At 23.1% G+C, this 14,630-nt stretch overlaps 6 protein-coding genes across 6 annotated transcripts; 3 read left to right on the top strand and 3 right to left on the bottom strand.

The window, feature by feature from the left end:
- Positions 1-308: 308 nt before the first annotated feature.
- Positions 309-1,579, top strand: SRAE_2000115200 (Hypothetical protein; the record flags this gene model as incomplete). The annotated part of the gene is made up of 2 exons (XM_024652070.1): positions 309-530; positions 572-1,579. 2 exons carry the CDS (start codon positions 309-311, stop codon positions 1,577-1,579), a joined length of 1,230 nt encoding a protein of 409 aa, XP_024505684.1.
- Positions 1,580-2,840: 1,261 nt separating this feature from the next.
- SRAE_2000115100 (Regulator of nonsense transcripts 1) lies at positions 2,841-5,926 on the bottom strand (the record flags this gene model as incomplete). Its single annotated transcript, XM_024652069.1, has 2 exons — positions 2,841-5,718; positions 5,757-5,926. 2 exons carry the CDS (start codon positions 5,924-5,926, stop codon positions 2,841-2,843), a joined length of 3,048 nt encoding a protein of 1,015 aa, XP_024505683.1.
- Positions 5,927-7,430: 1,504 nt separating this feature from the next.
- Positions 7,431-7,960, top strand: SRAE_2000115000 (Caffeine-induced death protein 2 family-containing protein; the record flags this gene model as incomplete). The annotated part of the gene is made up of 3 exons (XM_024652068.1): positions 7,431-7,484; positions 7,540-7,794; positions 7,862-7,960. The coding sequence occupies 3 exons, from the start codon at positions 7,431-7,433 to the stop codon at positions 7,958-7,960; spliced, it is 408 nt and encodes a 135-aa protein (XP_024505682.1).
- Positions 7,961-8,486: 526 nt separating this feature from the next.
- On the bottom strand, positions 8,487-9,245 carry SRAE_2000114900 (Hypothetical protein; the record flags this gene model as incomplete). Its single annotated transcript, XM_024652067.1, has 3 exons — positions 8,487-8,936; positions 8,978-9,076; positions 9,144-9,245. 3 exons carry the CDS (start codon positions 9,243-9,245, stop codon positions 8,487-8,489), a joined length of 651 nt encoding a protein of 216 aa, XP_024505681.1.
- Positions 9,246-9,920: 675 nt separating this feature from the next.
- On the top strand, positions 9,921-12,013 carry SRAE_2000114800 (Leucine-rich repeat and Leucine-rich repeat, typical subtype and Leucine rich repeat 4-containing protein; the record flags this gene model as incomplete). The annotated part of the gene is made up of 3 exons (XM_024652066.1): positions 9,921-10,181; positions 10,222-11,616; positions 11,666-12,013. 3 exons carry the CDS (start codon positions 9,921-9,923, stop codon positions 12,011-12,013), a joined length of 2,004 nt encoding a protein of 667 aa, XP_024505680.1.
- A 48-nt stretch (positions 12,014-12,061) lies between these two features.
- On the bottom strand, positions 12,062-12,832 carry SRAE_2000114700 (RalA-binding protein 1; the record flags this gene model as incomplete). Its single annotated transcript, XM_024652065.1, has 5 exons — positions 12,062-12,100; positions 12,194-12,360; positions 12,406-12,459; positions 12,510-12,781; positions 12,825-12,832. The coding sequence occupies 5 exons, from the start codon at positions 12,830-12,832 to the stop codon at positions 12,062-12,064; spliced, it is 540 nt and encodes a 179-aa protein (XP_024505679.1).
- Positions 12,833-14,630: the final 1,798 nt, after the last annotated feature.

Raw genomic sequence — 14,630 nt, 5'->3', positions numbered from 1 at the left:
ATATATATATATATATATATATATATTCAAATTTTCATAACAAACTTTCAGATTATTATTTACATTATTTTAAGTAATCTTATAAACAATTTTTTATATTTAATGAAAAACAAATAGCCTTTATTCATTAAGTTAAATGCCAATAAAAAAAAATAACTATTCCAGAGCAACAATTGTTATTATATAAAATGAAAACTTATTTTATATTATTTTTTATATTTTCTTATGTTTATTCCTTATATAATTATCCAACTTTTGATTTTTCTAAAACATATGGAGTTGAATGTCAATATTTAGCTAATTATGTAATGTTAGGTGTTGAATTTCTACGAACTGCTGAAATTGAAACTTGTAATATTGGAGAAAAATGTGCCTATTTGCAAGTAGATATACCTGATTTGATGATTGGACAAGTACAAGGATGTAGTAATACAATATTTGATATAATAAATGATCTTCTTTATGATAGAAAAGATTTTATAAATGAAATGCCAAAAAATTTTATAGAAAAAGCAAAAGATTCTTGTGATGTTAGTATAAAATATTTTTTGTTATTTATTTTTTTTTTTAGGAAAATGAAAATATTTTTATAAAAGGAAAAATTTTAAGTGGTGATTTTTATTTTTATTTAGCATGTAGTTATAATCATAATTATATTACAAAAAATAATGCTCCATACTTACCACCAATACCAGGACCATCAGAGAATGTTAAATGTAAAAGAAATAATCATGAAGGTGAATATATATGTTCTGAAGGTTATTGTACCCATATTCAAATTAATTTTAATGATACTATGAAACATGTATCGTTGTCTAATACTTTTTATGGTTGTCCATCTGAATATTTTAATTATTTATATGAAATGGAACAAAATTATGCATTACCTAAGACATTTTTTCAAAATCTTGGAGGATCATGTTCAGAATATTCAAGTGTAGAAAAATATGACTTTTATATGGAAAATGTTATTTATATTTATCAAAACTGTAATCCAGATATAAATATGATACTTAATAATATACCACAAATTCCAAATATTATAGAGTATGATAATAATATAATTGGAGAATGTGATTATTTGGTAAATGGATATTTATCTAATTCTGATGAAGATATTGGAAATGTAGGAACATTATGTAATAGTGAACATTGTGTTACTTTAACAATTAATATTGATGATGTAAATGGAATATTTATGGGATGTAGTTCAGAATTAAGGCAATATTTATATGTTATAAATAAAAAAACATCAAATTTAATTGAGTCAAAAATTGAAGAATATATAGATATTTGTAATAATGGTGGAACGACATCAGTATCATATGACGACATATTTTCAATGACTATAAATTGCAACAACACAGTAAATTTTTTTGACTTTAAACAGATAAAAAATGATTCAACAAATGTTGAGACAGGAGAATATAATATTTCACATTTTTTTACAAACAAAAAAAATGACACTAATGAGGAAAATATTATAAATAACTCTAGAAATATCTTTTTATTGTCTGATATTTATAATATCTTATCATTAATATTCCTGTTTATAATAATACAAAATCTGTATAATTAATTAATTATTACTAATAAAAAATTGGAAAAATATAATATCATTATTTAAACAATAGATTGAACATTACTACGTATCAGAAAGATTAATACATATACTAATGTCTTATTATTACTTTTTTCCATCAACTCCTTTTACCTATAATTCACGTCCCTACACTAGTTAAAAAAAAAAGAAAATGTTATATTTTTAAAAAAATATTTCTAAGATTCAAAAAACATTTTTTTTCTTGTTATGTTATCAATAGCTTTATCAAATTTTTAAAAAATAATATTTTATTATGTTCTACTTTTTAAAATAATTCATTAAGATTTTTTAATTTCATTAAATTTAAGTAATTTTATTATATTTATAAAGATTACAATCTATTTAGAAGATACAAAAACACATAACATACACTCTGTTATCACAATACATTTATTATATTTTTATTTGTATTTTTAATTGCTATGATTGTTTACTGAAAAATAGTTTTTTTTTGTTAATTTTTTAAAATAAAATAAATAAAATTTTTTTTTTGCAAATCAAAAAAGTTATATGTTATCAATAGTATATATTTAAAAGTTGAAATTTTAAAACTGTGTTATAATGTGTAAAGATGACAAAATTTACTTTATATTGCAAACTAATAAAATATAATTTTTGGTATCTTGATTTTAAAAAAAAGTTACTAATATTTTTTTCTATCAGTCATTTATTAAAAAATTTCCCATTAAAAGAAAAATATCAAAAATCAAATTTTTAAATACCATATATTTTTCAAAATTCCTTGAAGAAAAATATTCTTATTGCAAAAATTCATCTATGGTAATTTTTTTTCCTTCAAAAACTAAAAAAATTATTAACACATTAAAAATAAACAAAAATTTATTTGAAAAATTAAAAATCCATTACAAATACAATTAGCAAATTCTGAGTAAATAATTAAAAAATTGACATTGAAACCGTGGAAATAATAAAGAAATGGGTTGACCAAAACTGAATAGTACCCAATTTCTTTATAACATCAGCAACTTATAAAAAAACCAATTATAAGTTTCGCAATATCCATATTCATATAGAATGACTTTAGGATAAGTAAAGTTCCAAAATTCAAATTGGCTATATGTATAATGTCTTAGTTGTTTCGGCTTCACCAAAAATAAAAACATCATTTTATTTTAGTTATCCGCCGACAAAAAAAACTTTATTACATTACTCTATATTTTTGTATTTCATGTAATGAATCCAACTAAAATCCTATTTCCAGTAATTTCTCACAAAATTAAATTTTTGAATCTTCTGATAACATTAATCCATTCAAATCTTTAGCAATTTGTGACATATTTGGTTCAATGTCATAAGGAGCTGACATCTGTGATTCAGACATCCTACTAAATGATATAGATGTTTGACTCATTTCTTGACTATGAAGTGTACCAAATTCCATTTCCTGGGATAATACATCGTTTCCACGTTGATTGTAACTAGATCCACTTCTAGAATTATTTTTATTTTTTTTGGTAACTCCTTGACGAGTACTTTCATATTGAGGTTGAATAGCATTTTGAAATCCATTTGCTTGACCAAGTACCGGTTGCCTAAAGGTAAAAGGTTGATATGCCCCACTTGGGTGAGTATTTTGAAATATAAATGAATTTGGATTCTGCATTCCTGTTGGATAAGTTTTTGTTAAATCGACAGTTTGTAATTTGACAGGTTCTGTCATAGATAAGGCTGGTGAGACAAATCTTGTATGTTTCTTAAAAAATTCTATTAAAGATCTTTCTTTTGGTAAAGGAATTTGTGATGGTCTAAGATTATTTATATGTCCATCCATAAAACAACCTTGTTCACGATAATTAAGTAGCAAATGATTCCATAATATATTTTTAGATAGAACTTTGGCATTTCCAATAATGACTAAGCCATATTTCGATCTTGTTAAAGCAACATTTAAACGTCTAGGATCAGAAAGAAAACCAATTCCATTATTTTCATTAGATCGTACACAAGATACAATTATTAAATCTTTTTCTCTTCCTTGAAAAGCATCAACATTAGCAACTTCAATTTCATTGTACAATTTATAGTGTAATGTTCCACAAGAATGCATATGTTGTACAATATAAGCTCTCTGACCACCATATGGAGTAATGATACCAATTTGTTCAGGTTTAACACCAGAATTTAAAAACATTGTAGCAAGTAATTCAACATTGATAGCTTCAGCACGATTAAGGTAGGAAGTACCGGTTGGAGATAATTCTTCAGTACCATCAGTATGCCAAAAGATAATTGGTTTATTTGGTACGGGCCATTGGAAAGTAAGATTTGAAAGTATACGGTCTGATGATGTAACACCGTTCTGAAGAGAACCTTCATAAAAAACATTACTAGGGAATGCTGACATAGCTGGATGCATTCTATATTGTACTTGAAGGCGAATTGGAACATTTCCGTTTAACATAAGGCGTTCAAATAATGTTTGAGAAAATCCTGCTGCATTTGCCTTTTCACACATAACAACAGGTCCTAATTGGCAATGATCCCCAACAAGAATAAGTTTACTTCTAGCTCTTACAACTGATACCATAATTTCTGGTTCTGTAGCTTGAGAACATTCATCAATAAGAACTGATTTAAATTTAAGGAAAGAAATTCTCGAATCAGCAGCACATACACAAGTACAACAAATAACATCAGCTCTAGAAAGTAAAACAATTTCTTTTGCCTTAATAATAGCTTTCAAACGACTTTCATCAGCAGCCGATAAACCACCACCTTCCTCTTTCATTTTTAATAATGTTTGAAGATCTGTATCCTGTGTCAAAGTTTTCAATTGATTATGCAATGAAAGAAAAGCAACTGGTGACTGAACATCTTCTCTACCTTTGGCACAAAGCCTCACAACTTTTAATTTTGCTTGATGTAACTTTTCTGCTAACTGATCAACAGCAATATTTGAAGGAGCACAAACTAAAATTTTTCCCTTCCTTTGATGTACCAAATGATAAATTAAATTTGCAGAACAAACAGTTTTACCTGTTCCTGGAGGACCTTGTATAAGTGTTAATTGTTTACGTAAAGCTTGTCTTACTGCATTAACTTGTGAATGATTTAAATCAGGTAGTCCTGGAACATTAAAAGATTTAGGTAATTTGACATTCAAAAGAACTTCACTTGTTGGATGACCCATTAATTTATCATAAATATAAGGAGAAACACAATTAGGTTTTTGAGCTAGTGTATCAAGTGCATTATACATTCTAGTATATGATGTTGCATTCCAAATAAATTCAACAGTATAAATAATCCTTTTAGCAGATGGTAATTGAAAAGACTCATCAAATTCAAGAACAAAATCTTCACTATGGTGATCTGGAACTTTAATTAAATGCCCATGACATTCCCATGTTGTTCCAAGTAATGTTTGATTATGCTTAAGTTTTAATTCATCACCAATCATTAATTTAATTCCAGATGTAAGTAATTCTTGAATTTGAAATGTTGCCAATATTTTCTTATTCTTAGCATAATCCCATTTGACATTAGAAACAGTTGGTTTCAATGCTTCTTTAGCAGCCTTGTCATAGTCAGCTTCAAGACGAATTAATGGTGCAAGAATTCGTCTGTAATTATAAGCATCTTTATACGTCCTTTGTACTGGTTCCACAGCTTCATCTAAACCAGGTTTATGTAAGTCTGATATATCTGCACTTGGGTTTACTCTCCATAATTCTTCCAAAGCTTTAATTTGTGCAGTTGTTATACGAAAGGCTTTCATACGTTCTTTTACTGAAGGAACTTTAGCAATCCATGGTAATAGTGATCTTTCTTCAATTAAACAATGCCATTCATCAGCACACCAATTAGCACTTTTTGTTGCCATAGAGCTACAATTACGACAAAGAACAACAATAACATTATCATTCTTTGCTGGTACAAAACCTAATAGAAATATATTTTTAATACCACATTGATAACATTCAAGTACTGAATCACCAAGTTCTGCATCTTTATGAAAATTTATTTCTCTATGTTGAGCACGAATCATATGTTGTAATATATGAGCTCCAGTTGTTATTCCTTTTCCGTTACAAAACCATTTTTCACAAGTTGAACATTGTAAAACTTGATCTACATTATGGATTCCACAATATCTATGAAAAGTAAAAAAACATAAAATATTTTCAATTACCTGCATGCATGAGGTGGAAGTTTACTAAAATCAGGCCCTAATAAACCATCATACTCTCCTTCATCGTCATCACTTCCTTCATCAGTCTTTTGAACATTATCAATTACAGAATCTATGTCATCCAAATCTAAATTCTCCTCATATTCTGAATCTTGTGATGCTGCAGCCATATGTTCATAATCATCATTCTCAGAGAAACATAAACCATCTTCTTTATCAGCCATTTAAATATCTAAAAAAAATAAAAATGTAACATTATCAAATACATAACAATAAAATAATAATTTCAAAACACAATAAAAAAAATTTAAAATATTTCTACTTACATAACCTATATATTAAAATCTCAGAAATCCTAGAAAGAATTAACTCACAGTTTGAAAATACCAACCTAAAATACAAAAAGAAAACATAAATTTATCAAAATACTTCCATTAAAAAAAATATTTTGAATGATTGGTTATAGGTGAAAATCTATATTTTACATGTGAAACGACATACAGATAGTCATAAATCTACCATTGCAAAAATATTATATGATGGCCAATTTTAAATGCATTTGAAGAAAAAAGTTTTAAAGAAAAATAGTATAATTTGAATGTATAAAAATATTTATTAAATATTTCATTTGATACACAGTAAGAGATGCATAAAATCAGCGTCATGTTGGAATTTGGAAAAATGTCACTTTAGAAATGTTATGCGTCAATCTTGACATGCAAAAAGATAGTGTAAAATTCAATTAGAAAATTGTATCTATCAGTAAGTGACTAAATATCTTTAGATACACACATTTTTTTTCCGTCTGCAGATCTTATTTTAAAATGTAGAATGCTAATGATGTTATTAATTTTTTTATTGCTGTTACTTCAATAAAACATGAGATTAATAATGGACTTATTTTATACTAATGGACAAGCTAATATAAACATCTAAAATAAACTTTTCTAAGTTTTTTAATTCTAAATTATTTGATATGTAAAGCTTACTAAATTCAAATAATCTTTTTGACTTAGAATATTTTCCAAATTCCAGAAAATTTGTCTTCAAGAAAAAGGCATTTAACTATGAAAACAATGGAATTAAAATTTTTATCATAAAACGGCACCTGAAAATTGATTTGTTTTTAAACAATAAAAATAATTTATAGGATTTCAAAAATGTTACCTTAATTACAAATAAAATTTTTGGTGATCTCCAATCTATCTTTCATTATGGTTAACTTAATTGATACGCAGAGAAAAGTCAAAAAGATTTGTGTATGATTAAGAAATCATATTTTTATTAAGACAATAATTAAAAATAATCAAAAAAAAATCAATTTTTTTAAACTAATAATAATAACAAATAGAAATTTATCAAATATAGGTTTTTAATAGTAAAAATTGGATAATATCCAAATTATTTCTAATAAATGCTTACAATTAGTGTATACAGTAAAGTGGACTTTATCCATAAAAATCACTAGTATAAAAACAATAAAATCTTTAACCAATTTCTATTAAAACATTATAAAATTAAGTAATCAGGAGAATCCCTTTCCCATTGCCAGACATTAACACCTACATATTGGAACATCGCTTCCAAATTCTTATCAATACACAGTAATTTTCCCCACAATAATTTATATCATTTTGTTTTTAAATTTTGAACGGATAGACATTTATTTATTTGATGAATAATATGGATTCAACTCCAGTAAATTGCCTTGATTTTCAATCATTTGAGGTGACTAATAATAATTTAAATATTTAAATTTAAATATACAAAAAATAATTTTTAGAGCGCTTTGGAAAAATTACGTAGAAATGACGACAAGGTCAGTTTTCGATTAAACTGTGAGATTCCAACAAAATCATTTTCATCAAAAAAGACGGATATTCAATCAATTTGTTCTCAGATTGAGAGTGAATTTAAAAAATTACAGGAACAACGTTATAATATAATTGAAAGATGTTTAGATGAAAACAAAGTTTTGTATAATAATTTGTCTAAAAAAGATACTCCTGATTATGAATTAAAACCTATCCTTAATAGAGTGAGTTTTTTTATACTTTTTTTTGTAATTTATATTAAAACCCCTAATAAATATTTATTTTTTTAAGATACGTCTTATCAAGCGTGAAAAGTCTGTTGAAGAGGTAATAGAAACTCAAACACAAAAAATGATGTCTGAACGTTGTAAAAAGGAACTATACAAATAGATGTTACAAACTGTTAAATCAAAAAATAGTTTTTCAATAGTTAATTAAGTTATTATTTCAAATATTAGAATAAAAACTGTTAAATAAATATAATAGTTTATTTTAAATAGTAGTAAGATAATTTTAATAACAACTATATCATAAATCTAAATTTTTTTTTTTGAAAGATCTTTGATTTACAAAACACTTTTTTTTTCAAATTAACAATTCTAATTATCAAAAAAAGTAAATTCAACCGCAATTTTTTTTTTCTGTGATCTATTTCTATTTATCAGGTAGAAAAAAAAAATGTCTCCAGCGAAAGTTGTATGCACATATTCAAATTTTATAATTAATTATTTACGATTGCTGTTAATAGCGTAAAGATCTTAAAACAGGTTTTTTAAGACATTAATATAAAATATTATACTTTTGTTACTTTATCCTAGTTATTTAAATTGTTTGTTTTCACTTTAGCCATTTAATCTTTTTTTTAGATTAATAAAATACTATTTATAAATAACTTAAGTGTATAAATTACATTTATTTAAATTTGTGTTTGCAAATAATTTTTAGAAACTAAATTGCAATGTTCAATAGATGCCCGTAACATTGCACATTCATCACGTAAACTATGAATATCCGCCAATAATGTTCTCCTTTTTTCATTTTCTTTTTCACATTCATTTTTCCAGTATTCTTTTTCTTCATCAGTCAATAATTTAATATTTGATGACAAAATGCCATAAATTTGTAGTTTTTGAAGTTTATTATTAAGATCCACAATAAGTTTAGCAATTTTTTCTTTCTCTTCTGCTAAATCATTTTTAAATTTAGTATTCATTTCAATTAAATATTTTTCTTCTAGTACAATTAAACTTTCATTATCACATTTACTTAAATACAATGAATTATTTATTTCTTTATTTAATGAATTTTTTTGATCATCTATTATTTTATTATTTTCCGAACTATTTTTTCTAGATAACATTTTTAACTATTTGATTTAACATATATAATATATATAATAAAACTTACTCGTTTATTTATAGCTTCTATATTTCCTTGTACATCTTTAATTTCATTTTCTCTTCTTTTCTTTTCATCACTTTTTAATTTACCATTCAACTCTGCCATCTAGAATATGTATGTTAATTTTTGAAACAATTAGAAATGATATTTATATTATATTAAAGAAACTAACCTGAATCTTTAAATCATGAAGATAACTTTCTTGTTTCTTCAATTCATCTTTTAAATCAACTTCAGTTGTAGGCATACATTCTTTAATCATATGTGCATCCATAGGCAATTTATATCTTAAGTTAAATAGTGTTATTAGAATATAATAATTTTTACTATTTAAAATTCTTTTATTATTATTTGATTATCATGTGGTAAATGAGATTGTCAATGTTTATGTAAAATAGTCATTTATAGTGGTGAAATTCATACACAATAAAATTGTTCCTACTACTTCAGTGAACGGTCTTGTTTTTAATATTATATTTCACTTAATATTATCTATCTAGTATTTTCAAAATATCCTGAATTGTATATTAAATCTATTAACGCATCATTATTAAATCTATTGTATTATTAAATATCTCAGTTGAAACCTTACTATAATATCTGAATCATCTCCTTAAATAATTAAAATATAATTGGTAAAATGTTAAAAATACAAATTAGGTCATAAAGTATAATGATTTTTATTGACTAATAGTTATTGTATCATTATTTAATTAATGATAATAAAATTTTTAAAAGAGCATAACATCTTTCTTAATTAAAAAAAGAAAATTTCTTTTTTTAATCTATAAGATTTTAAAGTCTATTATCATGATATTTAATTATATTAAAATATAATTATTTTCAAATAAGTACATTTTATAAATTAAAAAAATTTTTTAATGTTTATTTATATATACATAAATTTTTTAACTATCAATTTAAATATTTTTTTAAATGTTATTCTAGAATGAGAAGGTGGTTTAGCTTATTTTTTCTATTATTTATTTTTTTAAAAAAAGCCCATTTTTCATCAATTCAAGGATGTTTATCTACTAGTGAATTTGTCCTTATAAATGAAGGAAATTCAAAAACTGTTACTGAAAATTTTTGTTTTTGTAATCGTAATGAAAGAGAATTATATGATATTATTTGCCTTTTTGGGTCTAATTCTAATAATCTCAAACAAACAATTGAAGCCATCAATTCATCAAATAACACAGTTGAAACTGTAAGTAATTATAACTACTATTATATTGTATTTTTTTTAGATATCTATAAGAAATGCTAACGTTTCTGATTTTATTTTATCAGATGGAATGTTATCAAAATTGGCACCTCAATTAGTTGAATTTGAAATGTCAAATTGTCGTGGACAGACAAATCTTAATGATGCATTTAATGACCTTCAAGTTTTAGATTCAATATTTATAGAAAATTGTAATTTAGAAAAAATTCCTACATCAATTTCAAAGTTAAGTGGCTTAAAATCACTTTCATTATCTGATAATAAAATATCAAATATTTCAAAAGAAGATTTTTCTAACAATTATATGTCATTGGAATATCTTAACTTAGCAGGAAATTTTATTAGTGAAATGGATAAAGATTCACTAAGTAGTTTAATACGATTAGAAACATTAAAAATTGGTCATCACAATCATGCAAGTAAAAGTTTAATGGATGAAATTTCAAAGATGGAAAATTTGAAAGCAATTGATTTTGCCGCTATAGATGGCCTGTCAACAATTAATGATAAATTTTTTAAAAAATTAACAAATTTAGAGGAATTAAGTTTAGCTGGTTGTAGTTTAAATTCTATAAATAAAACAACATTTCAAAATTTACCTAATTTAAGAATATTAGATTTAAGAGTTAATTTAATAGAAAATGTTTCAACTGGTGCATTTGAGGAATTAAAAAATTTAACACACTTGTCATTGGCAGGAAATTATTTAAAAAGCTTTAAATCTGATATGTGGAGTGGTTTAGAAAAGTTAAAAGTTTTGGATTTATCTTTTAATGAATTAAAAATGTTAAACAAATCAAGTTTTGAAAAATTAGGTAAAAGTTTAAAAGAATTAAATTTGGCAGAAAACAAATTATTAAATAAAATAGATTCAGATTCTTTAAATGGGTTAATAATGTTACAGAAATTTAATGCTTCATCAACATCTATTAAAAATATAGATAGTAAAATTTTTGCAGAATTAGCATCTTTAGAAAGCGTTGATCTATCTAATTGTAAAATTGAAACAATAGATAAAGAAGCATTTTCTCAACAAGATTTTTCTCTGAAAAAGTTATACTTAAATAGAAATAAAATAACTAAACTTGACTCTTCAATAATTGAAAAAATGGAAGCACTTACTGATATTGATTTATCAAATAATCCATGGTTATGTGATAAAGAAATAAGAAATTTAAAAAAAGCTATTGAAAAAAAATATGAAACAGCTATAAAATTCAAAGTAGAATTTTTCCTTAAACAATCAAACAATACATTATGTAATAGACCATATAAATTAGAAAATAAAAAAATAATGGAATTAGAGGTTGACAAACTTGAAGATTATGATTCTTCAAAAGATTTTACAACATTACCTCCAGAAACAACTACACAAAATATTGATAAAATAACAACAGAACCATTTAAAATTGAAGATGTAAGTATAAAAAAAAAGTATAAAATTTTTAATAAAATATTTTTTTTAGATAACTATTGTTACTGGAAATAGTAGTGATGAATTAACTAGACCAATAACAAAAGATGATGATGATAAACCAATATATAATATAAATTCAATAATAAAGGACAATCAAAATACAAATTCAGGTGTTATACCATGGCAAGGTTTACTTATTGTAATATTTGCAGTTGCTACTGTTGCTATATTAGGTATTATTGTAGTAAAAAAAGTACGAAATGATTTAAAAAATCAAAAGATACATCCAGCAGTATCACCTAATACAACTACAAAAACACAACATCATCCTGTTAATTTAAGAGAAATTGATGATAGTAATGATAGAAGAAGAGATTCCACAATTCAAATAGATTAATGTCAAAAGAATAAAAAAAAATATGAATAAATACATATTCAATGCTACTTACTTTTTTAGTATTACATCTTCAAATAAATAATCAACCTAAAAAAAAGAGAATTGAAAATATTTATATAGACGACTTATTATTTGCTTGTTTTTTTTTTATATTTTATAATAAACATAATAAAAACTTACTTTGATATTTGAAGTATTCAAAAGATTTGAAGCATTCAACAAAAAAATTCTAACAGTATTTCTGGGAAGATTTAAAATAGCTTGAAGTAGAACACCCAAAGCTGGTACATTCATTTTATTTTTAGATGACATTAAAACAACATTTTGAGCATGAAGAAAAACATATGCTAAAAGGTAATAATTTTCTCTGGGAATTTTTTGTAATAAATTACGAAGCATCTCCACAGTATTACATGAACATGGATGATTATAATCACATGTACATACTAAAAATTAATAATAATAATAATATATTAAAAAAAAAATTAAAACATACAAGCTGAAATTTTATCAAATTCATCAAAATATTGATCTGTTAAAATATGTTCTGGTAATTGTCGTAAAAATCTTTTTAATAATCCAGCTGCTTCATTAACCTCTTTAAAATTAACCCAACCATATTCATTTGCCATTTTTTCTAATTCATCTAATCTTGTTTTTGGACATGAAATCCTATAAATTCCTTCAGAATCAAGACCATATTCATTTACATAATCTATACATAATCTTACAATAACTGGTACTAAAATTCCATCATGACTTTTATTACTATATACAGCTTCACTTAATGGAATACCAAGTAAAGGCTTACTTCGACATATACCATTTAATACTTTATTTTTTCCTTTTTTATGATCTTTAACTTTATTTTTTTTTCCAAATAACATTTTAGTAATAAAAATAAATAATATATAAAAATTATCTATAATATAAAAAAAAATATATTAATAAATATAATTTATAAAAGTTTCTATCATTTTTGTATGTTTTCATTTTTAATAAAAATTTTAAATTTCTTTCTTTATATACTCTTTTCCAAAGATAATTGATAAAGTTTTACACAAAGATAAAGATGTATTAAAAGTAAACTTTATTATAATTAAGAAAATAATTAAGAAAATATATAATATAATAGTTTAAATGTTTTTAGTTTAAAACATTAAAATTATTAATAAAGTTAGTTTAACATTTAAACATAAAATAATAAAAATTACATTAAAACTAAACATTATCAGTTGTTATCTTAAACTCTAAATAAATAAAAATGATATAATTAATAAATAAAAGCTAATCCTTCATAAAATTATAAGTTTATATATATATATATACATCAATAATGATACATAAAAAGTAAATATGTAGTTTAGTTTATTTCTCTAACAAAGTTAAATTTTTAGACATGGTAATCATTGTTAAAATATGCTTAATTATATTTACACAACATTAAATTCATAGAAAATATTTATCTAACACTACCTTTTAATTGAAAAAAGAAGTTTGAATAAAAAAGAAATAAATAGTCTTTTTTAACTTTTTAAAAGATGATAATATTAAGATACACTAAAAACAACCTATTTAACCATATATTAACAAATTTTAAAAGAATATTTCTTGTTTAATAGCTTTTTATTATTTTTTTTTCTATACTAACACCTAGTTAAATATACACAAAACAAGGATAATACATCTATGTTTACTATCATTGAATCTTCAATGTCATAATGCTTTTAAAGTTTTAACATATATAATTATATGGTATTTATTTGGATACAAAAAAAGATAATTTATTTGGTATATAGGAAAAAAAAATACTGAATAAAAATATATAATTAAGATAAATTGAAACAAACTTTTAAATATTCTAGAATAAAAAAAATTTTTTTAACAAAATCTAGAATTTTAAATTAAAATTGTTACAGTACAATAATTATATTACTATAAGTAAAACAAGAAAAAAAACATTAACACATTATGTTAAATTTAATATAAATAAGTATTAATTACTTATCAAATTTTAGTTATTGTAATCTAACTAGTAAATATAGTACAAAGTTATACTTTTTTGTTCTAAATATTATTATGGGACAATTCTAGCTTTCAAAATGATACATATATTTTAATGTTCTTTTCTATGTAGAGATAAAAATATGGATTAATAGGACATGTAAATAAAAATATTTAACAAATAAAAAAAAATTGAGAAGAACTGAATTAAAATAAATATTGTCAATTTTTTATATTTAATAATTTTTATTTATCCAATATTATAGATTAATTAAATAAATAAGTGCTAGAAAATATTAATAAAGTTAGATAAAAAAATTTTGAAATTTAAATAGGTTACATTTATCTTTATTCTATGATAGTAAAAAAAAATTATCTATTATGTAATAAATTTTCTACACATATATTCTTTAACTGTTTACTTTATTTCATAAAACAACCTTATTATTTTAATAGTAATAAAAAAAAAAATTCTTTTATAATATAACCTAAAATTTAATAGCTAAATTTTAGTAAATATAATATAATTTTTAAGTAGATTTCAATTTATTAATCAAACAAATAAATCTTATATATCACTTTTATATATTTGACAAACATTATAGTAGTTACA

Source organism: Strongyloides ratti (genome assembly GCF_001040885.1).
Source record: "Strongyloides ratti genome assembly S_ratti_ED321, chromosome : 2".
NCBI lineage: Eukaryota > Metazoa > Nematoda > Chromadorea > Rhabditida > Strongyloididae > Strongyloides > Strongyloides ratti.
Note: the sequence above shows the minus strand (reverse complement) of the source record. Positions and strands in the feature narration are given on the sequence as shown.